The following is a 24740-nucleotide window of genomic DNA, read 5'->3' on the forward strand; positions in this document are numbered from 1 at the left end:
CGAACAAGGAAGTGCTGCTGCCTGCAAATGAGAGGGAAATGAGAGGGATCTGGAACTTACCGGAATGTACAGTTTCATGGTCCGTAAGAGATTTTTTTTTAGCCGGTGACCATCGAACTGTCCCAGTGTGGTGTACTAGCACAACTGGAGCACAAATTAGGGTTATAGTGCAGGATGCAGGTCAGACCGTGAAAAATGGCTTCCTGAATTTGTGTCAGTGAACATGCTGAGAGAGAGTGTGACACACTTTGCAGGTTGATGCTGTAGCAGAGAGAGTCTTGACTGGGCTGAGTGACACAGCGTGGCGAATAGAGCCTCACAGCGTAGGAGCCAAAGGCAGCATCCACAAAGACATGGGCCCCTGTCACAGGGGCCCCGTTGCTCTGCCAGCCCTCGTAATGTTTCTCTGCTGTGCTCAAGTGCCAAAACATTTACACACAAAATGACAAAGATGTGCGACGCTGGAATTCTCCAAATTCTGAAATATGTTGCGCAGAAGACCGTGTTGTTTAGGAAAATCTTGACAGTCATGACAGTGTAAACATTAACTCAGCACTTACGGCAGACACCTGCTTTGCTGAACATGTACCTAAGCTGTTTTCTTTTTTTTCTTTGCTGAAGCAATTCAAGATGGACGCTTCGGGATTTCCGCTTGCGACCTTGTTTCATATGCAAGGTAAACTTCAAGATGGAGCCAGAGATGACAGTAACAGGCGCCGTCTGTAAACGGGACTATTTATGGATATACAGATGCGGGCAGAGGTATTGGTACCCTTTAACTTGTTTGAAAAGAATCAGTTTTCACTTCACAGAAAACTGTAATTTCTTTTTTTAAAAATCTGGAAGGATGCCAGTACCTTTGGCTGCATCTGCACCTTGGACACATTAGCTGTGTGAGTTCAGTAGTTAAAGGACGTGGATGGCTGCCTGTTTTATAACACTGAACTAAGAATGGCTGTGAGCTTGGCGAGTTTTCTGGGGACTGACTGCATTTTCCTTATTGTTGAGCATTTCCTCGAACCCTCATATTTTGATATGGCCCTTATAGTGGGTCCATCAGTGTGTTTTTTTTTTGGTCAGTGATTTGTTTGACGGCATGACATCCCTGGTGGAGACCTAACCCTAACCCTAACCCCCCCCCCCATTGGGCTGTGCTCTGACCACATTCTCCTCGAGATAGGATTAAATGACCCTAGCTGGCCACTGGACAGCCAAACGCCTGAGCTCTCTGGAAGACAGCATTGTAATGTGTTAAATGGCCCCCTCCCCAGAGCCGTGGTAATATAGTGTGTGTGTTCAGCTTACCTGTCTCTTGTTGAGGTTAATATAGATCAGTCCACTCCTCAGCTGCATTTATACCAATTAATTGGGATACCGGAGCCAAAAAGGGGATTTTCAACTTCATGATTTGATTGGCAATTTCCTGCAGTCAGTATTTTACCCTTTTGTGTACTGAGCTTATGTCATGAATCCATCAAGAATTCATTCTTGTTCCCCCTCCCCCCCCCCCAGAGTTAATTTTCCAATGGATTATATACTTTCTTCTCATATTTGTGCCCCCCCCCCCCCTTTTTTTTGGCAGAGCCTTGTCCCTGTCATCTCCTCTCACACCGCTAAGGACAAGCAGACGATTCGAAAAGGTTGGTTCCTCTGAATGTAGCATCCCGGAGTCGAGTTCGCCAGCGACGATTCCTCCCCCTAACATCACAGCCAGAGGGGGGCGCTGAGGCGGCTGTAAACTGCTGATAGACGGCGTGGAAGGATGATGCATAAGAAGATCATTAAACCTGGAGCTTCAGAGGGATGCGGGGATCACCTTGCGATGGCGAGTCTGGAGTCGACCTCTGCCTGAGCGCTGGGAGCCGGTGTGGGAGCGGCGGGACGCCATCTGCCTGCCAGCTGCCCTTCAGTCCTTCCTGCATGCGTTTTAATATCAAGGAGAACTTCTCTACCACGTTCTCCACTATTTCTGCCTCTCTGCAAGTTACCAGGTAGCGTGTAAGAGCACCAAATGTTTCCCCTTTCGCAGTTCTCACTTCATCATTCCCTTTCTCACCTTCCTCTCTCTCTCTCTCTCTCTCTCTCTCACACACACACTCCCACCATCCCTCGCGCTCCCTCTGTCTTCTCCGCCCGTGTCCGGCGTCTGTCCCTCATCCTGTCTGCAGAGCCCTTTCTTAGAACACACCACCCTCACGCACATGCCCCCTCCAGCCGATGATGAGCGCGGAGGCCAGGCAGCTGCGCACGACCATGTGATAACAGCTTATTTTTCACATCCTCTCTCCTGACAGGCCAATGAGATTTTTCTTCCCTTTTTCCTGTGCTACTCTGCAAAGATTTAATCTGCGGTTGTCTGGGCAGCTCTCTGCTCCCGTAACCAAATGGAAAACCATTATTGTGTGAACTACATGAAGTCAGAGAGGCGGGGTCAACCACCGGACCACTAGAGTAGTACACTGCGGGGGGTTTGGTGGTCTCTACCTATTTGTGCATCCATCTTGTTTATACAGTGATTAACTGTGGTTTCCTGCCCATCTAGCATATAGTTAAAGCAGATGTTTCCTGGTACATTCAGCTTCTAATACAGCCTGAAGTCATAATATCAACTATTCCCAGTAATGTAGATTCCACGCACTCAATTTCTGATCAGACTTGCAGGAGATATAAATTTTTAATCATCTGGCACGGGTAACACTCGAATGACAGCTGTGAGCCTCCAAGCATGTTTATCGATGAGAAATCCACATATGTTTGGCGAGAGTTCGGCACCTCTGCTTTTCACACATGGGGTACGAAATAATCTGCATTTAACTCCGCAAATTGGAAATCATTTACGGTTTCCCTATGAGATACGGTGCATCTGACTCCTCCCACTGGCAGCTCCTGTTTCCAGTGGTCTTAGCTCTTTTTTCAGGTCAAATTTGGGGGGGGGGCGTAGCAGATAAACATCAGGTGTTATTTTTAAATGATCAGCGTCATCTGCGCACCCCCTACCTTAATGGAAGCTGACGAAGGAGATCTCTATTTTAAGTAGGAGCTTCCCCCGTCGTTCTGCTTCTGGCTCCTTCCCTTTCCGAACCGTCCCGTTGAGTTGTTTGTACCAGAACTGGCCCCGTCTGTGTGCTGCACCTGTTAGCAGTTGTTCTTGGGCTTGTGGCCGGGAGCAGGAATCCTGAGGCCCTGTGACGTGCCAAGGGCCTGCCACCTCCTGGTGCATCAGCAGACTCCAAGGAAGCCTGCGGAGAGCGACCGTACTGTGATGATAATGTCAGGGTAAGACGCGTCCTCCTTGGTGAGACGAGCACTCCGACTCGATGATAGAGATGCCGGAGATCTCTGTTCCTGTGAGTGCTTGAATATTCCGGATGAAACTGGATGGGACGCAAGCCTTTTGTTTTGGGGGTAGTAGGGGCTTCAACCTGAGGTGGTCCAGCTGCTTCCTCCTGAATTATACACAGTGCAAATCTCATTCGCCTAACACAGCACTGCATTCAAGAGGATTTGGGTGACCAAATGAACTGGATGGTCCTCTGGACCGTATACCAGTTGAAGCCACACCTCCTATCTGATAGGAACTGAAACTGTCATGGTATTGAAACTGGCCCCTTGGTATTTGACCACTCACGGTGCCTAATGGGCTGATCAGGAGGGATTAGGCAGGGGGTAGGACCCTCTGTGCCTAACTACACAAATGCGAAACGTTCATGAAGAATAAGGTGAAGGTTGTGCCATATTATACAAGCTTGCCACATGCTACTTTTATATCTCTCATTTTTATGCTTACAGTCTCATTATGGTGGGAGTAATAGCACAAAAAAAATGTTTGGTACAGTACTTAAAAATCTTTTTGAAGTGTAATAGTTTATATTCTTTGATAGTCAAACTATGTTGCCAAATTGTCTATTTAACGAAAGAAGCTTGTTAGAATTTGCTAACTGCTGCAGGGCATGATGGGTATGATATTTTGGAGACTAACAACTGCTACAGCTGATGTAGGCAGGCCCTAGTTGTGAATTTGGGGGGGGGGACGTGGTCCAGTTTTGCCCCAATGCCCAGTGTACAGTTGTTCTGCCACTGGGGCTGACTATCACTGTCTGGCCATTTGTGACATAACATCGGTGAGGACATCTTAGAATAACATTAGTGTTGATTCAGGGAAGACTAATAAGTGGGAGGGGCCCTGGCACTACGTAAGCCTCGGACAGCCCCCACAACACAGGCCCACACATACTGACATCCTATCCTAATCGAATCACTTTAAATGGATGAACCCTATTAACCAAATCAAACAGCAATATGTCATCTCCCATTATATCATATTATGAAAGTGCCCGCTGATAGCACAATACCCTGACAAGCCACCAAGAGTTTTTTTAACGATTTTTTAATGTGATAATATAATCTACAAAATTATCTTTAAAGCACTTTACATAACTGATTTGATTAGTACAGTGAATAGTTGAACTGGGGACCAGCTGATTACGTTAAATGACAAAAAAACCGGAGATCAATAATGAAAAGGCTTTAATTAAAGTGCGATTTAGCAACATCGCCCTTGGAAAGTGATTTGTATTTAATAAGTTTGTTTCCCTTTGCATCGCCATGAATATATGGTCAGACAAATTATTCTCAGAGCCTTTGCACTCAATAGTACATTTGCAAAAGTCACAAGGAATATGAATTATCTGGAGAACAAGCTGGTAAGGGATTTTTTTTCGTGGCTGATAAATGAGTTAAGCGCCAGTTCCATGTTTATTGTTCGTGTGTGTGAGAGAGAAAGGGGAACATAAAGGTTTTCAGTTACTGAATAGGAAATACTAGGTGCGCCTTAAAAAAAGATTTGAAATTATAGACTTAAAGGGATTTGTTTCACTTCATAATGGACATTCCATTCCCCCAGCGTATATAAATAAACACACACACGTATATACATACATACAGACACAGAAATTGTGTTATGGCCCTCTTTAAAAATATAATTTCTCTATAATTTTTACCGTATAATTAATGCAAGCCGTTTTCACGTCGGCTTGTTTCCCAGTCGTGTTTGCAGAGGTACTGAACGGAACCATCACCGGCAGCCCGGTGCGTCTCTCCGCCGCTCGTTCCCCTCCGCCGCGCACCGACGCTCCCGGCTCGGCGCTTCTCCTCCGGAAGCCGTCGTGAGTACTGTGTCACATAGCTGCAGACCTGCCGTTTTTATAACCTCTTCATCCGAGACACCGGGCTGTGCGAGGAGAGCAGATCTCACGCAGATGTATGATGCAATGCGAGCTGTAAAAACCTGGAGTGTAACAGGCCGGCTCTCCGGGTGGCTGGGGGGGGGGGTTGTACACATGCCATGTACACCTGATGCTGCCTGGTAAAACGGGGCTTTGCTTTTCCTTTAGGCCTGTGAAGCTCGAGTGCCCTTATGTACATAGAACATGAGACATTATGGTAATAAAGAACGTTAATTACAAGTTCTAGGGGAGTTACAGATATCAGGATATAAAAGTCAAATGATAAAACTCAAATCCAATGTTGGCTACGTCTTACATGAAAAATCATATGTGTACACGAAGCTAACAATTATTGCTTGTTTTCTATAATTATTGTTATTGCTGTTGATATATTTATCACTGTTATTAGTATTACATCCGGCTATTGATGTGTGCAATTCGTCATTCAGCCTCAATCAAGGGAATCTTTAGTAAGATTAATGGGGTCAGCCTAGTTTGAAAGGGTGGATTTACATCACATGGACATGGTTGTGATATTTTCGCAATAAATCGTCTGCCGCATTTTCTTCCGTCACTTTTAAAAGACAAAGCTGCGAGACAAACGTCTAAATAACAGGTTGCTTTTGCCGTCGTGCGCTTGTCCACAGCATGAGCTGCTGCAATCGATCCCATCTTCTCGGCTCTCTGCGGGAAACCGCCGGTAACGTGGCGATGGAGGGTGGTTTACCACGCAAGACTGTAGCTCAGGGAAACCACTTAAATACAATCATTATTCTAAACATTCTTCAGCTCGTATTTATGCAATGTGTAATTTGTACACCTTAAAGCCGTTGTTTTCCTTCAGCCGGGTATACCCCAGCAACACTCTAAAACTGCGTATTTTTTCTTAAATGTGGTGCAGAATTGAAGCTGACTCTTAGTGCGGTTAGTTTTGTGTGAGATGCACAGGCCTTCATCACGCAACTTTGAATTTAAGTCAAGAGTAAAGCTTCCGGGCTGATTTTGCCAAATGGCTGAATCTGCGGGCAAAAAGCCCCCCACAGGTACAATTCCTGAACCCAACACAGTCCACACTAGGAGAATCGCTTTTCAATGTAAGAAGAGTTAATATTTCATTTCTGTGTTGGCTGCGTGGTGGTGTGTGTGTATTAATGTGTATTTGTGTGTATATATAGCCTAATTGGCCCTATTATATAATATTGTTTGTGGTGTTTGGATTGTGCTTATAGTTTGACAGAAATAGTTACACCCTTTTGAACTGTCGCCTGTGTTTATTCTGTCACTCTTTGTCTGCCTTGTATATTTATTGTTGCGGAAAAGATATAGTGAAATGTGTCAATTTTTGAAAATAGTGCAAAAGAATGTTTGTATAGGCCTATGTTCTGTAATTATGCAGCGGCAATGCAGTCTTCGTAATCTTTATTTTATCGACATAAATGTGCATGTATATACTTTTAATCTTAATCGTACCCAATAGAAATTAATGTTCTTAATAAACCTTCAGCATAGTCGGGTGTTTTCTGCATTACTGGCTAATAAATTCCTCTCGCTTCAACATCCTTTCTTTAGAGGTTTTAACTTTCTGTCGTGTCTTAATCGCCTTAATCGATCGTCAGAGGTCTCGTCCAAAAATCCAGTTATACCCCGAACTTTTCCCGGCACTTCTGATTTATCCTTTCTTCTCGGGGTTCTGAAGCCTCCGTACCTGCGGCGGAAAGCGAGTGCCGTCCGAAGCGGCGCATCCCCGAACCGGCATCAGACGGGCTTCGATCCCCTCGCTCGGCAGCCGGGCGGTTTCCACCTGTGCGGAGCCCCGTATAAAGCAGATCGCCGTGTCACATGGAGGTGGGCGGGCTGCGCGGCGATTGGAAACCGGCAGATGCGCTAATCTTTGATTGGGACCACGGAGGGAGGGGTCTGCCGAAATCCGGGTGGGAGGGAGCGAAGGAGCATCGCGTGTCCGAGACTTTGTGTTTCTCTTCTAATACCGCACATATCAATAATTCAGCGCGCGAGCAGACGGACCCCCGCGCTATGCATGCAGCTGCGCTCCGGCTTTACAGGGGCCGCGTTCCGCTCGTCACCAGTTATTCCATTAGTGAGTGAGAGGAAAAGGGGGGGGCGCAAAAACTGGGAATGAGAGACTTTAGGAAGCTCAACAAATTTTTGTAAAAAAAAAAAAAATAATAAACGAGGAAACGTGAGGAAAGAAACGTTCCGCGTCTCCGCATAACACTGGGAAGATACTTACGGAGAATCCTGCTTTGGAAAAGAGAATTGAAAGTGATTTCGAAGAAACGGGAATTGTGTTAACGATAAGGAGTGGCCAATCTGCCATCTTTATTGAAACAACAAATAAAGAAATCTGCATATATTTGCTCAGGATGCTGCGTTCAGGTGCAACTACATCTCCAGTCATGTTTGCCTTGCTTGTAAGTGCGCTGTGGCTGGCGGGACTTGCCGGCGCTCAGAATGAGACGGAGCCCATTGTGCTGGAGGGTAAATGCCTGGTCGTTTGCGACTCCAACCCAACTTCGGACCCGACGGGAACGGCGCTCGGGATATCGGTGCGATCTGGTAACGCCAAAGTGGCTTTCTCCGCCGTAAGAAGCACAAACCACGAACCGTCGGAGATGAGCAATCGGACAATGGTCATCTACTTTGATCAGGTAAGTTTTTAGGACATTTCAGCTGAAAGAGGGATGGAGTGGGTACCAGGTGAAAAAAGGAGAGCATGTGCGAGTCAGGGCTGGGTGACGGGGGGGTGGGGGGGGGGTAACAGCCTATTGGACATGTACCTGTCTATTCCCCTGTCGGTTAAAGCAGCGTGGATCGCGGTTTAATATGGAATACAGAAGTTAATTTTGTATTCTCGACAAGGGGCTCGCCTGAGATTAATTTTCCTGGGCACCGTTGCATAATTTATAACTATTTGTGGTGCCACGGTGATTACATTTAACAGAATTCCCTTGCTGTGTTGGTTATTTTTAACAGCGCCGGAAATTTAGTCGGTTTTGCTTAGTTGCAGAAAAAGTATAATGTTTGCTAGTATAAATATGAAATTTTGGTTCTGTTAAAAATAAATTCGTTTTCATGACAAACCATTTATAATGCGGAATCAAATTTTTGATCTGTAAGTATTTCAAGACAAACATCTTTATCTATGTTTGTATATTTGTATCGAATTGTTATGTTTTCTGGAAAATTCCGTGTGTTTGCAGTTCATCGCGATTATGTGAAAATATTGTGTAAATTTTACTTATTTATATGTTGGTTCTCTCTGTAAATGTTTTTTCTAGGTTCTAGTGAACGTGGGGAAAAATTTCGACACAGAAAGAAGTAATTTCATTGCTCCCCGCAAAGGGATTTACAGTTTCAATTTCCACGTAGTGAAAGTGTACAATCGTCAAACGATCCAGGTCAGTCTCTCAGTTGCACTTTTTAAATCGTGAAATTCACCACCACTCGTCCTGTGAATTGTTATGTCTTACATATGTACTGAAGCCCCTGTGCAAAATGTGACTCTGCAATACATCGTCATTCGCCGTTGGTTTAGAAAATGGTAAGTTGCCTATATGAATGCACTGGTGAAATCCAAAACATATGTGTTGATGTGTTGCGAAGTTCTTACTATAAATCGTTAAAAATACCACGCCCCCCCACGCCCCCCGAGAAAATGGTGGCTGTTGATGAGATGCGGCAACTAGGCAGTAATTAATTAATATGCATACACGGGAAATTAAAGAGAGACTGCTTGCTGTGGAAACGCCGACCGGACCGCCGCGATCACTGCACAGCAGCCGGCGTGGCGTGTTTCCCAACTCGCCGAAAGTGTGGGAGAGCCGCCTAACCTGCCTGTTTTCCCATACAACGATAGGAATGACGGCGTTCTTTCATGCGTAAAATTAGCACAGATCTTTGATCAAGCGCGACACATAAACGGCAGTGTAGCCTTAAAAGCTGCCCTGTATTAATTAGAGTATATATTTCGCTAATTAAACCGTAGCATGTTGTATTTCCCCTCCCCAAAGGTATGGGATTACATTCAATTATTAATTTCTCAGACTTTATTAATTAGAAACAAGGACGGGGAGTTTTGAGAGCGAGACAGAGCCAACACAGACATAAGCAGGCAAGCCGGCAGATAGGAGCAGTTTCCAGTTCACAGAAGCTCCCTGGCCCCACCTGAAACCACTGCAGGGTTCACATCGAGCACTGTGGCCACCACTGGTGTGTGAGAATTTGCAGTGCTCCTCCCTTTTCTACTTCTGAGACTCTGCTTTCTGTTGGGTGACAGGTGCGTGCCTGTGTGTGTACTATAATAATAATAATGATTATAATTTTGATTAGCCGACGCTGTTATCTGAATTACAGTGTATAGAGACAGGGCTGTCCTTTGCACTGGGAGCCTAATTCCCCTGATCTCTTTGCTTAATCACTATGTCATTGCACCCCTTCCTCATCCACCCCCCACCCAAACCGAACCAAAACTGCCAGGGTAGAGCGGGGTGTGGGAGGGTGGCGTCCCCTTTTTAAAGACTGTCCTGTTGAAGGTGTTCAGTGGGGAGGAGCTCCAGTTTTTAGTAACTGCCCCCCCCCAACAATGAGATGGTAGTGTTGAAAAATCAAAAAAAAAAATTAGGGGATATTTTGCAGAATTATAACGTTAAATAAAGATCTGCGGATGACAAGGCCTTGAATTAACACAATAACCCATAAACTGCTTTCTAACTGTTTTAACCATGTGCCTTGTTTTTCTCAAAGAAAAACAGTGTAGACTGTTCCTCTCAAGGGAGTGAATGAACTGTGGGATTACAGTCCTCTGTTTGCCCAGGCCGAACATGTGAAACTGAAGCTATTGAATCTCTCATGTCCTGCATGTAGCAATTAGCACTGAGCTGAGTTTTACCCCCATGGCATCTGTCATAATACTCGTCTGCTTCTCGTCCTCAAGGAAGAGTGAATGATACCTCACCATTTTATGTCTTTAGATACAGAATTTTTGTCACGATGCCGATCTACAGCAGATATTTAAAAAGTAAACAGCAAAGCACAACGTAGGGTTTCGTTTTTTAAATTCGTCTATCTGTCCCACTAGGGAGATCCATAATGCGTACAGTTATGATTTTAATGCACCCAGGAACTACTGGTTTTGTCAGGTGGGTTTGTACTGGGGGGGGGGGGCACTTCCCTCATTATGAGATAACATAGGGGGGTGGGACCCTGGGTCTGGGCCTACCAAGGTATGAAAAAAATAGGCAGTGTAATAACTTGATATCTGTCTGTTTATAGCAGAATGACATCATTTGTATGACATTACTAATAACTATTTCTACTATATTTACACTTATGTAGTTTAATAATTACATTATAAGTATTATTTTTAACAATTTTATTATTTTAACATGTTATTTCATAAATTCATTTAACACACAGATGTGACAGTTTACCTTGGAATCATTTTAGCTTAGTTGTATCATCCATCCATCCATCCATCCATCCATCCATCCATCCATCCATCTCTCCATCCTTCTATCTTCTAACCACGTTAGATGTACAGTGATGCGGGGTCAGTTGCACCAATTAATTTAATCAGATGAGTTATATGTTATATGTAAAATATGTCTGTATATTAAAATAGTACACTTAAAATGTAATTAACAATTACACAGTTCATTAATAAAATAATACTTTTATTAACATATACAATGTTTAAAAATCAAATGAGCATCAAATGAAACGTATCAATGAAATGTAATAGAAATAATACTTAAGGGTTCACATACTTATACAGTATTAACACAGTACTCATTCAGTACTCATATCGTACCTATATGACATATGGCTGGCTGTCTGATGTAATGGATACAGTGATCCTGCCCATACTTGCATACACACACACACACACACACACACACACATATCATGTTCACCGTCAAGCCCCAGTCCCATGTTTACCATCTTCTGCTTTATCATAATTCCCAGAAATTTCCGAGGGGATTGGTGCGTGTCGTGGGTGAGCTCCAGCGTCACCCCATGCCTCCAGATTGTTTCTCTCACGCTGCGGTCGAAATCAGAAAATAGCAGATAAGCCTTTTGTCCCAGGACACCGTTTAAAAAGTGCCTGGACTCAGTAGGAATCAACTTGCCTATATATCTGTTGTAAATACCATATATTTTCTGTATCAACGGAGGTTCAGACTTTTCTGTTTAGGATTTTCCTGTTGAGTAATATTTGTGAGTTTTCGTTTTATTATGTTACACTAAAAATAAATGTTACATTTTTTTATGTACCTCTCGAAGCAGCTTTATTATTAGTACTGTGGTACAAAAGCACACTTCAGTATAATCGATGGCCTGATTGCATCATTAACAATAGATCGTAAGCCTGCATTTGGTTGTTAGGCTCTTTATTGATGTAACCTTATAGAGAAATATGTTGGTTGACATGCTAACAAGCTCGAGCTTAATGTCACACCAGGCAGAGTGTTTATCATGTGCTGCTCCGTTCCCAGCTTTGCTGCCACAGAAGGAGTTTGACCCAAAACTGCCGGGACGAAATACATCATTGTGTGTTTTAAACTTTCAAACACTGGCACCAGCTAATTGGCGAGTTCTGGGATTGTCCTGCGATTAGCTGTGGCGCCGTTAGTTACAAACGGATTTAACTCGCATCCAGTGAGTGAATTTCTTGAATCCTGTTGGGTTGAACCAGGCAGTGATTGACAGCCCTTGGCAATCCCCCCCCCCCCCCCCCCCCCAAGGGGATTTGAAAGCCTCATTCCCCCACATCACCAGCTTTCACCGTGCCCCACTCTGCTGTTTCCATACACACCTGTACGTTGCGTGGTTCACCCACAATGCCGTGCAAAACCTTGGCCACATCTGAGGTCTTGTGCCTGAAATGGACAGATGCTACTCCACATGACCAAATAGGAGCTGCAGCAGGAATCGGATCACAGAACAGTCCACCCCCTGCACTTGCAGCAAGAATATCTTTTGCCCGTTGAGTGTTGCAGCGACACCAAAGAGCTATGAAGACATCAGGATGGGAAACAGTGTCTTGAAAGGGCAATTGGTTTCCAATTACAGTTAAGAACAGCATTAACCGTGGGTGGAAACCCACTTACAAGATTTATATCCCGAAAAGGCTCTTTCTGCATTTCTTAATGGGCTTAATTAGGTGCTTATGCATTAATGAAGCGAGTTCAAAGGAGAGGCGTCTACACACCCATGCCTCCACCATGTTTTCACGCCACTGTAATTGCAGTCAGCGGGAGCAGCTAAATAATCGTCATTCACAGACGGGGGCTGCCAAGGTTAGCGAGGCTGAAGGAGGATTGAGGGGGGGGTGCTTATTTTCAGGTCACTTACAGTGATGGAAACCATCCCCACCGCAATAGAAAGTACAGTCAGCCTCCCAGTCCTCTCACAGAGACTCGGTTTGGGTTTCGCCAGCTGAAATTTCTGAATCTGAAAAAACAAACTTGGGTTTATTCTATGTGGGTCATGCAGAACTAAGATCGGACCCCTCGATTTGAGCTGGATGGTTCTTGCCGTGCAGCATTTTGGGGCTCGGGGATTCATTTCTGAACATTTCCCTGGCTGTGTGGGATGCAACACCAGCGAATTGCAGTTGAAAAGCAAAACAAACAAACTGATTCTCAGAAAAGAAACAAACAAAGGACAACAAAGGAGATCTTGGTCTGCAGGGAGGACTTACACACGGCTCGTCTGTACGTGAGACTCGCTGCTTCTTTTGGGCTCCTCAGCCTCTCCTGGGGTGAAATTAATGAATCTTCATCCCGCTCCAGACCGCTGTGCTTCTCCTCATCCTCTGCACTGGTGCTCCCGGTGGAACTTGGAGCTAAGGTGTTCTTTGTGGGGCCGATTGCTGCCATGCTGAAAATGGAAAGGGGGGGGGGGGGGTTTCCTTGCCACATGATACTGAAAGCAGCTCCCCCTCCATGGTGCCAGATTGGGCTGGGGGGGGGAGAAATTCCCCCTAATGGATTTCTCAAATAAGTCGGGCTCCCGTCCCCTGGGACCCCTGTTTGTGCTGAGTATCAGTTTCACGACACTGTGTCATTGCGCAAACACGACAAATTGAAGTGCGTATCTATAAAATGACATCCTTCTCTCTCTCCCTCCCTCTCTTTCTCTCTCTCGCTCCCAGCTTGATTTGGACTGGCAGAGTTATCTAGCTTCACAAAATAGCACGCTGATGTCTCAGTTCTGACATCTGTCATGTCGGTTCAGTCCTGCGCACGTACTACGTGCCGTTATAATTTATTTAAATATATTTATATATTAAGTAAACCAAGAGCTGGATGAAATCCTGCAGGGCGGCATGTTTAATAGGACTGGAGGTGTGTGTGTGTGTGTGTGTGGGGGGGGGGGATTAGGTTTATATTATATTGAAGGAACCAATATTTTGGCATTGTCAGCACCATTTGTCAGGTTCCCACGAAGATCTCTCACTGCAATCATCCATCCATCCATCCATTTTCCAAACCGCTTATCCTATTGGGTCGCGGGGTCACTGCAATCAAAAAACTAAAAATGCCAAAAGTCTCGTATTTAGTTTGGTTACTTATGGTTAAGGTTAGGGCTGGGTGGGGGTTAAGGTCGTCATGTTGGGATTAGAGTTTTCCCCATAGAAATAAATGGATAGTCCCCACAAAGGTAGGATTACAAACTTGTGTGTGTGTGTGTGTGTGTGTGTGTGTGTGTTTGTGTGCCTGTCTATGATTGTATTGCAGACTTACACACTGTATTTGTGCTTGTGTGTGTAGCACGGGTGTAGACAGGGGCGAGGCACAGGGGCACTGGTTCCAGCTGAAAGCTGATTGGTCCCTGGAATGCCCCCTCCCTTGTCACTCACTAATTCAAAGCATATCATTGGCTAATGATAAGGCTCCCCCCTCTGTATGAATTATGGTCCTGCTAATTTAGGTAATGACTACCGCGGGTGTGTTTGTCATGTAAGAATTGCCTCTAAACCCCACCTTAGAAACGTCGTCCAGGTTAGAAGTATGTGTGGAGTATTGGTGTAATGGAGTATTAACGGAGAAGTAATGTATTAGTACTGCATGTGTGTGCAGAGCATGAATATGTTGTCAGTTCTCACGGCCACGCATGTACCCCGCAGGTGAGCCTCATGCACAATGGCTGGCCGGTGATCTCCGCCTTCGCCGGGGACCAGGACGTGACTCGCGAGGCCGCCAGCAACGGTGTCCTGATCGCCATGGAGAAGGGCGACCGAGCGTACCTCAAGCTGGAACGGGGAAACCTCATGGGGGGCTGGAAGTACTCTACGTTTTCGGGGTTCCTGGTCTTTCCCATGTAGAGGACGATAATGGACCGAAGAACCTGGGGGACTGTGGCGGGGGGGGTGGGGGTGAGGGAGGGGGAGAGAAAAGAAGATAAACGGAAAGTGGAGGATAAGAGCGGTTTGCCGACACATTCACTCACGCCGCTGCCTGACTACAGCCCCAGACAGCCAAAACTTTTTGTACCTTTAAAGCATTAGATTGAAAAGGGTAAATAAACAAAAAAGGCCAGCCCCCCCCCCCCCCCCCCATTTCCCTGCACTTGCATCCGCACATCTGCTTCCAGGAATGTCTCCCTGCTCTTATCCACAGTGTCAAACCCTCGCAGCAAACATGATCCAGTCCTACAGGTCGCTCACTCATCCTGACACGCTGACATTTCCGCCTCCAATCCCGCCGGCCTCTGCATCGACATGTGTGCTTCTCGCCGCTCATTCTCAGAATCGTTTCGCCTCCCTCTAAATGTTACCCAAAAGCAGCCCCCGCATCCCTCCCCGGCTCCGTCTGAGATCACCCCCACTGGCCTGGCGCTCCGCCGTACTTTCCGTGATGATCCCGCCTCATCGCGGTGTGGAAGCGGCTGAAATGAGGGACTCTCGCTGTACGCAGGACATGTATAATCCTGGTGTTTCTATATGATATCCTATATGACTAAGCAGACATGGTTGAATATCTGTATTTCAGTATTTCAATGTTAATACGTAGTGATTGTGTGTGGACTATGAGGCTGCAATTACCTACCGATGCTTCTTCTTTTTGTTTTGGTCAAATGTGGCTCAACTAAAAACAATGCGAGAAAAGCTATAAAACTATAAATTTTATTATTAACTGTAAGATATATGTGAATATTTAGAAGAACGAAATCCCATTTAATTACAACCTCTCACTTATTTTGCTTTTTTAAAATTTGCTTTAATTCAATAAAACTGAAATAGTACTTTTAGTTTTCAGAACTAGACCCCGAGTCTCCCTTTCGCAGTCATTTTGGTACAGGCCCAGGCCCCCGCAGGATCGGGGTGGTGCGGCCCTGGTGGGGCCACGCTCAGCAGGCTGAGTCCCCCTCGGCGAGGAAATGCAGCCCAGCTGATCTCTCTCTAGGGCGGCGCTGGAGAGTCTGTCTGGTGATCGGAGGTCTCTTACATCTCTTATTGCTGCTCTGAAGAATTTAATTAGCTCCTAAGGGGAAAATTAATACTGGCATAATAAGCAAAGTCCTCTGTTTATATTAAGATCATGTGCTGCTTATTTCCTCCGCATTCTCCTCTTCGCCAGGCCTGTCTCTGGGCCTCCCTCCTCTGCTGTAGCAGTAAGTGTTTAATTCCACGTGAGGTTTATTCTATATTTCTTTTAATTCCAATGATTACAGCGGATTACTCACCTGCTGTATTTATCTGGCTGCTTGTTTGTTTACTCTCCTCACTGCGTGTTGATGCCTCGTTGCTCACACAGGTCAGTCCCAGGTCCGCATCTAAGTGGGATTTGACTAGAGGAAATGACGTGTCGTGTTTGATTACCTACCGTGACAACCTCAGATGGGTGGGGGGGCGTGTTTTCCTCGAGTTGGTGGGCCCAACATGTATTGAGCAACAGTTTGGAGTTGGGGGGGGGGAAGGGCGCTGTCTTTGTTCACCCATTAAACCACAGCATGGGGACTGGGAGGAGGAGGAGGTGGTGGAGGAGGAGGGGGCAGGCAGACAGAGTCTCTTTTATTAAAGTGCTTGTCTACAACTGAGAGATGGGAGGAGAACAAACAGGACAGCCCCCGTCGTTAAGATGGGTGGTGCCAGCATATGGGATGGGGGGGGCAGGACAAGCGAGGCTGGGCTAACACAGAGATGGCGTTTGTGTCGCCAGTCAGCCGTGGCGGATTAGCAAGTCCCTCAGGGTCAATATCACTCAGACAATCCGGACTACACAGCAAGTGTGACACGGGGAACCCCGAGACGTTTGGGGAGCATCCGTGTGTGTTCGTGTGCGCTGCGTGTCACGTGCTCGTTTATGCAAATGAATACACGTAAGACATGGAGGCCTTCATCCACATGGTAACACATCAGAGCTGGAAGGCGGGGGCGCTAACAGACACAGAGAGAGCCCCAAATAAATCGCCGAGTCGAACGTTAGAAGAGGACATGCAGAGGACGGGCGCCCCGCGCAGAGTGAGGCCCCCTGCTGGCAGGGGCTAGACACGGCGGACAACCGGAGGAGACAGGTGAGGAGAATCTGAGACATGCGCCGATCTGACGCACGGAGCTGCCCCAGCTGGCGCTGCTGTCCACCCCGCCCGACCCCCCCAGCCGATCGATGCGTCTCAATTATCCCGCCACTCCGCGCAGCTCAATCAAAGCCGTGCGAACATCAAATATCCAATTAACGCGGCTCGGCTGAATCCATACAAGCGCTGATTTTAAAGTGATTTATTTCCTTGTACAAACAGCGATTTTAAAGTCTTTATTAATTATCAATAATTAATTGACCGCTAGCTCCTGCTTTTGTTTTTAGGGTAATAACTTCCCGAATCGATATGATCAAGCACCAATCGGGCTAAGATCTTTCCGGATTAGAGGATTTGTGCATCGAGGAGCCGAATGAGTGCGAAAGAACAAAGTTGTGTTTTGCAAAACGGTGCTTGAACTGTGCAGTGACAGAAATCGACTCCGGTTGGAGTTTTAGGGTGGGGGGTCCGCGATGTGATTGCGGGGGTTGTGCTGGACTGCCTGGGCAGGGGCGCTCCCTCCCATGCCGCCCCGCTGAGGCCCCCTCATTAGTATCTGTGCACCAGCCCATCCGTCTGGGCGCGTGACAGTAATGGGAGCCGAGAGGCCGGTCAGGCGTGAACGGAGCAGAAGGCGGTGGTGAGTCGCGGGGGGGCGACGGGGGTTATAAAGGCAGCATATGCTCCTGTGTTCCTTTCACCACTCCACTGCTGGCATGCTGGAGGAGCGTTTCGGATCTGGGCACTACCAGAAGCGTCCTTGGTACCTTCTAGATCCCCTAGATGTGCATTCACGTGACTCCCTGCTAAGAAGGCAGTGGAAGCACTTAAAAACAAAATTATAATATATAAATGTTACAAACATAATTGTCACTAAATACTGTGTGTCTGTTTACTATGTGTTGGTCTACAAATTTAGAAAACATCCGCCTCTGTACGTTAGGATTTTGGAGTCATCATCTTTATTTAATTAGATACTTAATTCACAACAGACTTTTATGTAACGGATCAAATAGCCCGTGCCCGTATGGTCAACATGGGGTCAACGACGCTGGGAACTGTGTTTAATGGCACGTCTGCGTCGGTTTAGGATTCGTGTGATGCAGTGCAGCCGTCGAGCACCGTCTCACTGCTTAGACCAACGAGAATCGTTCGATTAATCTCATCCGCAGCGGTTTGGCTTGGACGGACCCCAGGTAGGACGGAGCCGGCGGGAGACCGGCAACCTCTGCAGTACCCACGAAAAACTGCCATATGGCATCTCTCCTGGAAATGCACATCTTTTAAAAAATGATTGATTGCTACGTGTTAGATAAATGGTCTAAATGCATAGCAGCAAAGCAGTAGGTCTTTCTCGTGTCACTTTGCACACGCTTCCGTCTACCAGACTGCAAAAAAAATGTAGATTTGCTTTTATTAATCTACAGTTAGCTTTGATACGTATCTGTATACGGTCGCTTAGAAAAAGAAATTGTGTGTTATCTTTAAAGAGAAATTGTTGCGTGGCTGCGATTCCTGTGAAACAAGTCGCAGGGCTATCTCACAGCAATGTTTCCCCCTTTCGTTACACGAAGATTAATCGGCAGGGTTGTATTTCACTAAACACGATCCCAACGCGACAATTCAAGCACAAAGCAAAAGAAGGAACCAGTCATTTCGCTTCGAATTAGAGTGATTAGAATTAGAGTAATAAAACTATCGTTTTATTAGCCTAAATATATAAATTAATTTCAGTTGCTGATGATAAACACGACGTGAAAAAGAAATACAGCGCTTATTGAAGAGTGAAGATTAAGATGCTGTTTAACCCAGACAATTAAGGCTACTGGAATTCAGGCAGTGATTGTAGAGACTGCATGGTAACTTAATGCTGAGAACTTTTCAACCAGTTTGTTAAACTGAGCCAGGTTATCTTCAGCGATCTCATTTGGGAAATCACATCTGCTGGCCAAAGATTACGCTACTGACGCGCCACTTTATTGCGTAGCCAGCTCGCAAAATTGTATTAAGTTGTTAAACAAGCAAACGCGAGGAAATGAGAGAGAATGGCCTAATTTCACAACTCGCATGAAGACGTCCTCAAGGGCGTATGAATTGGATTCAAACGCAATAAGTTACAGAACCGATATGTAAATATTCTATGCGTAAAACTGAATAAAGTATATGAAATTGTTTCATCTTGGAGAAATGAAATATTCAGTTTGTGAGAGCCGGGGACCCGTGCAGGACTATTGCATTAAGGGTACTCCACTGACGGATAAAACACATTCTTGCTGAATATAGGACACAACCCCCCCCCCCCCCCCCCCCAAAAAAAAAAATAATAAAAAGAATTGGAGCAGTACACTGTAATCCACAAGGTAAATATCAAACAAGTTAGTATTGTTTAAGTATGAGCCAATTTGAAACCCCTCAATGTCAAAGGTTATTGAATCCATTGTCATTATAATCATGGGTTTTTCTATGTAGTTTCATTGTTTATCATCACAGCCTACAACAAACTTGATCGAAACAGCCCACATTATACGGTTTTTGCTCAAACTTGTAAGCTTTACTGATTTCCCTCCCTATAGCCTATATCTGTGATTTTCATATAGGATGTGAAGCGTTTTTTAGTCAGACTATACTAGCCATGCTAACAGTCTTGAGAGAATACCTGGAAATTACTGGTGCCTAAATAATATATAACCCTGTTTCTATGATATTTAATTGTTCTGCTCAGTCTCCAAATGTTGCATGTGAATAATCATAACGGGTGTTGAGTAAGTTCCTTGGCGCTGTGAAGCAGATAGCAAGCGGCTTTTGGTTTCGAGGTCATCTGAGGTTATTACAGTTTCCGATAACTTTATGGAGAAACCACTCTCAGCTGTACCATATATAGGCGTGAACATCGAAGTTACAAAGTGACACTAGTTCCAACCATTTTTATTTATCTGGTCCGAATTGTTTCAGATGACGTGCAATAAATCATGCTGATTTTTTCCCCCGAATAAATTTATTTCGTGCAAAACCTTTTTCTGGGAATCATATAGACATGTTGCATTTGTTTTTCTTTACTTTCTAGCCGTCGCAACCTGGAGATGACTGAAATGAATCAAATGAATGCTTGTGGATTATATTACTAAGAATGATTATCAGTGCTCACCATGTTAAATGCAGACATTGGCAATGCAGCTTTTGTGCCATAGATCAAATTAGTAAGTTACAGGTTTGATTGTAGTGTGGCGTAAGTTTTTTTTTTTTTGTGTTTCCGGTCGGCAGCTGTAGAAATGGGAAAGTTTTTGGCACTTGGGACATATATTTATAATAATATTTAATCATATATATAACAATATAATTATAAAAATATACGCGTACTCCCAAGTGAAAGCTGGGTTATCATCAAAAGAACGAAAGTTACTGTCAGCTAATTCCTGGTCTGGTCTGGGAACGGTTAAATAGTTAAATTCTGCATCCTATTACGAATGTACGAAGTTAAATTGTTGACATTTATAAGTATATCACACAGTTGACGCCGTTAGATTAAGAGAATATTTTCGACGGCGTCTCTCTTCACGGGATTCTGTGAGCTTCTTTCCAAGACCCTCTTGCGACCCGGCAGCTGTAGACGGCAACCATCCACCGTCCGTCCATTATAGCTAATTCTATACAAACAAACTCTGAACAAGATAAACAGAGATGCTCCTCGAGTTGGCACCCCAGAAATCTGTAAACAGGATTATTTATAGGTAGCTGTTCGCCGGGTTTGGAGTACGGTGACAAGCAATTAGGACCCAAGTTAAAGGTGGTAATTCTTCAAATGTAGCAGCCAAAGATGAGCCTGAGGAAGATCGGCAATTAAAAGGGAAAGTGGCAAGTTACAGCTGATTGAATTTTAATTGCCGTATGAACCACTGTATTGGAGATATTTACTTTTGTTTGCTGTGCTGCTTTGTGTGAAAAGGGGGTAATTATAACCCATCTGAAATTAAATTAACTGCCCTGGGTGTGTTTCTTTTGACTACAGTGGGGTTCCTTGAGAGTGAATGACGATGGTTTTAGTTTGTCATTTTTAAAGGCTTGTATGGATGTATTTAATGTAAGAAAAAAAAGTAAAACCGTTTTCATTTATGACTAATTGTGGCGTTTAGGAGAGATGGAATTGCGGTCTCTCCGTCCTTGTAACTTTTACAGAGTGCTGAATCAAAAGTTGTAGGCTGTAGGGAATAGTTCCGTCTGCAATTGTAAACGGGCTCACACCCACACGGGTAAGAACACTTCAGAGAGAACAAAAAAATGACATTTTCACTAAAATCGCAGATGCGTAATAGATCTGCCTAATGCTTTTTAATCTTCCTGATGCTGTAGTGCACAGTCATAGATTTACAGCGCCACGTTGTGCAATAATGTGGGCTGTGCAAATGGAAGACGAAACTGAGGGGCAGTCGTCACAACCGAGGTTTCACAAATCTAGGCTGTGTACTGCCTGTCCATATCTAGTCACAATTGCAATCTGGGAGAGTCTGCATGCGTAAGGGCCAGTTACTAATGGTGCTTTTCCACTGGCATACAAGACCCAAGCCGTACTGCGAAGAGAGCACGGTTCCAGCTCGCTTCGGTTTTCCACTGCAGAAGGTTCGGCTCGGTAAAGGCGTTGCCGGCTTTGGAGCGCGACAGGGACGTCAAACCGAAGAGACGCTTATTTACTGTTCACATTGAGTATATTATGATTTACTGTGTACAATTATATAATTTTTTACTGTGTGCTTACTTCCGCCAGCACGCCTGTGAGGGCTCGGGAACAATTTTAGAAACACCGATTCTAATACTCAACTTTCACCTAAAATGATAAAAGGCCCCGGCAAGTACGCTCGTATGTCGGCACCAGCCTGTTCCTATATATTTAGATATTTTTATTGCAGCACAGCAGTGTTGACGTGTTAACCCTTTAGTTACTAATAACATCACATAAAACTGACTGATGAAGGGCGATGAGCATAATTAATGTACAAATTCCCTGAAGATCCAGGTAATCTGATCAGTGGTGTGCTTTAATATTAATATGCAATAACAAACGTACTGGTTTAAATAAGAACAAAAACGAGAGGTTTGAAACAGACTTTCTAGTGGGTTTGCCGAGACACCGTGTTTCATTCAAGACAGGACTTGATATATTGTACTAAACTTTGTCATTAAATATTAAAACAGGAAGAATGTAGCCCCCGCTTGTAATACCTATTGTTGTGGTAATGCCCTTATATATTATCTATCTTCTTATTATAACTTCTACCCTTGGAATAAATGTGACACTCGTGTTTACCCACAGAAAAACAAAAACTGCATTAACTGCATTTTGAATTTTCATTTTGCCAATAAATATCTCAGTAATGGTGGAATACTGGCGTACTTGACGTCTAGGTTGCATGCATAAAAATACCGCGCGTTAACATTTAGGTCGTGTTGTCGATGATGCCCTTTCGCTCGTTTGTACAGCCCGGTACTGCAGTGCAGTTTAAGGATACTGCAGCTGTCCCCCAACCGAGAATTAAGCCAGTTCCGTGTCCTTCTCACCCGACTAATACTCTAAGCATTAGAACAACTTTATTACACTAAGTCTGCTTGTAGCAGCTATTTTACGTGAAACAGCGATCCCGAGGGTCATGCTAATGAGACGGCCTGGAAAAAAACGCGCATGCAGTTTTGTATCAGACAGGCTATCGACCACGGGGAAGGAGGGCGGACTGAGCGTTCTCCCAAAGCTCCCACATTTAATCTGTTTTTTCGAATTAAGGAAAGGTGCTGTGTCTCGGTATCGTGCCCGTGGGGGATTCCGCTAATATAGACCTCAGATGACGGCGTCTGCCGACGCCCCTTCAGACGCTCATTGCCGCTGCAGCGCTTTTGCTTTTTGCGTTGGATCCTCCGGGCGGGGAAAGCGCACCGCGCGCCTCTAAGACGCGCTGTTTACCGCCGTTAATTGGAAGAGAAAGGCCAGATTTCCGTCGACAAAGAGGGTAGAAGTCACGCCGCTTATTAATGTTTTGTCATGACCTTCAGTGCTGAAATTTAATGTGCTCCATGGCGAGAGATCCTTCGGGGACATAAACAAAAAAAATCATTGCAATCATTATGCATTGAAAAATGTACAAAGCTGCAAATTGTGCGATCAAAAGATAAATAATTGAAGCAGCGTTTCTACGGCCCCGTATAGAAGATGCCTGTCTGTCTGTCTAATCACATCTCCTAAAATTACCACAGTATTTGCAGCAACTGTCCAATACACCGGTGTATTTTTCGAGTCCACCACGACTCCACCTTGTTTGGCTAATCCAAACCCCACTGAGTTACAATACCAGTCAAAAGCTTTTGCAGCCCGTAGGATTTTACCATTTTTTCCCATTTTTTGAATAAACTGTAGATGTTCTTATTCTTGTGAAGCATCGGAAAGCTGGTTATATAAGTCAAATAAAACAAGTTTCCTTTATAACACGTATTGAGTATGTAACAGTGTATGTCTGACATCCTGTTAACTGGTTGTGTGGTGATGGCAGTCAAATTCTAGGCTGTCCGTTAACTTTAAACACGCTGTCCTATGAAACAGAGCAGTATTTAATGTCACTTGTTTAAAGAATTCTCTGATTTTCTCTGCTGTTATAACTGCTAGAGGAGGTTACTTTGAGTCAAAGATATGACATTTTCTTGCCTATAAAGGTATGCAAATGTACTGTATATTTATTTGTTAGCGATGAATATAGAGTGTATTTTTTAGTAAATGCTAAGTGAGTAGCATGCCGATGTAGAAAATTTCAGTGCGTGCAAAAACCTTTGACTGTGTAATTAATAAATCAAAATGCTCATTTAATTGAGATGGTGGAGATACTTAATGAACACGTAGAATGTCTGAGGGGCCCCGAGGAGAGGTTTGGGAACCAAAGTGGAGTTTACCTAGCCGTTCAACAAGATACGAGTAACTTTATGGAGGGCAGATAAAATGACTGTTAATTTTTTATTGTTAACGTTAATTTGCTAGTGTTGTAATGTTAGTTTTTTTTTCTGAGCAAATATACACATACTGCCAAGAGAAATAGCCATAAATATTTTCTAGACTGCCTAAGACTTTTGCACAGTACTTAATGTTTGTGTATATAAATAAAAATACATGTATAAATACGTGTGTGTGTGTGTATATATATATTTGTGTGCGTCATATAAGAGTAAACACATCAGGTTTTACTATGGTCACTGCCTGACATCAGTCACGAATGAAAAACCTGTGTTGAGCTTAACAGCCTGTCACCTACAAACAAGCGAGTGACTCACTGAGCACAGTACTAATTAGACAGGTAATGAGTTTGCTTCTGCTAGTTTTGTCTTCTAACGAGTCTGTGTTTATTTGTCTCCCATTATTTCCTGCTCCAGTTTTAACAAGATAATTCGTGTTACAGTCGGTACTATTACGGATTCAATTAGGCCTCTCAAATGAAATCAGCAGCCATTCCTGACTCTTCATTATCCAGTTCCACCCTTTGCATCTTGCTGCCCCCAATCCATGGCAGTGGGTTAAAATGAAGTTACCCCTTTGTCCCCCATGCTGGGTCATTAGTCTGGAGTACAGGGTGCCGTGAACTGTCAGCAAGGGGTCATCTTCTGTGAACAGGTTGAAACACCTCACATGTGAGCAGAGGTCGAGAGTTCAGGTGCAGAGAGTAAAAATCCACACCAAGATTTTGTTTCAGCCAGTTTCCAGTTGAGTCCTCTGTGACTGTGACTCTTTGTACTCACCTGGTTGGTTGAAACAGTCTTGGTGTGGATTTGTACTCTCTGCACCTGAACTCTGCACCTCTGCATGCGATAATAAGCTGTATTATGGAATTTAGGTGAGAGGTCAATGAAGCAGTTAGCATGTAATTCTATAACACCTTTGTTCAGGCCATTCAATTGCATTGTATGTTTACTGTGATCATAATGCTGTAGTGCTGACACACACACACA

General features: G+C 44.5%; 2 protein-coding genes across 5 annotated transcripts in view; both read left to right on the forward strand.

Annotated features, from left to right (window-relative positions):
- The first annotated feature begins 7160 nt into the window (after nucleotides 1-7160).
- cbln1 (cerebellin 1 precursor) lies at nucleotides 7161-14607 on the forward strand. Its single transcript, XM_048973587.1, has 3 exons — nucleotides 7161-7894; nucleotides 8525-8644; nucleotides 14377-14607. The coding sequence occupies exons 1-3, from the start codon at nucleotides 7610-7612 to the stop codon at nucleotides 14572-14574; spliced, it is 603 nt and encodes a 200-aa protein (XP_048829544.1). The 5' UTR covers nucleotides 7161-7609; the 3' UTR covers nucleotides 14575-14607.
- Nucleotides 14608-16335: 1728 nt separating this feature from the next.
- LOC125706620 (uncharacterized) overlaps nucleotides 16336-24740 on the forward strand; it is a 69416-nt gene continuing 61011 nt past the window's right edge. For all 4 annotated transcript variants that reach the window (XR_007382032.1, XM_048973372.1, XM_048973370.1 and 1 more), the window contains exon 1: nucleotides 16336-16766. The gene's annotated coding sequence lies outside the window, so the exon portion shown is untranslated. The remainder of the gene's footprint in view (nucleotides 16767-24740) is intronic.

Source organism: Brienomyrus brachyistius, chromosome 13 (genome assembly GCF_023856365.1).
Source record: "Brienomyrus brachyistius isolate T26 chromosome 13, BBRACH_0.4, whole genome shotgun sequence".
NCBI classification, from domain to species: domain Eukaryota; kingdom Metazoa; phylum Chordata; class Actinopteri; order Osteoglossiformes; family Mormyridae; genus Brienomyrus; species Brienomyrus brachyistius.

What these genes read in the sequence shown, in the direction of transcription:
- cbln1 (XM_048973587.1), top strand. Translation starts at nt 7,610, where the DNA reads ATGCTGCGTTCAGGTGCAACTACATCTCCAGTCATGTTTGCCTTGCTT. An exon ending in TGGTCATCTACTTTGATCAG is followed by an intron (nt 7,895 to 8,524) that starts GTAAGTTTTTAG and finishes TGTTTTTTCTAG; the next exon opens with GTTCTAGTGAACGTGGGGAA. An exon ending in ACAATCGTCAAACGATCCAG is followed by an intron (nt 8,645 to 14,376) that starts GTCAGTCTCTCA and finishes TGTACCCCGCAG; the next exon opens with GTGAGCCTCATGCACAATGG.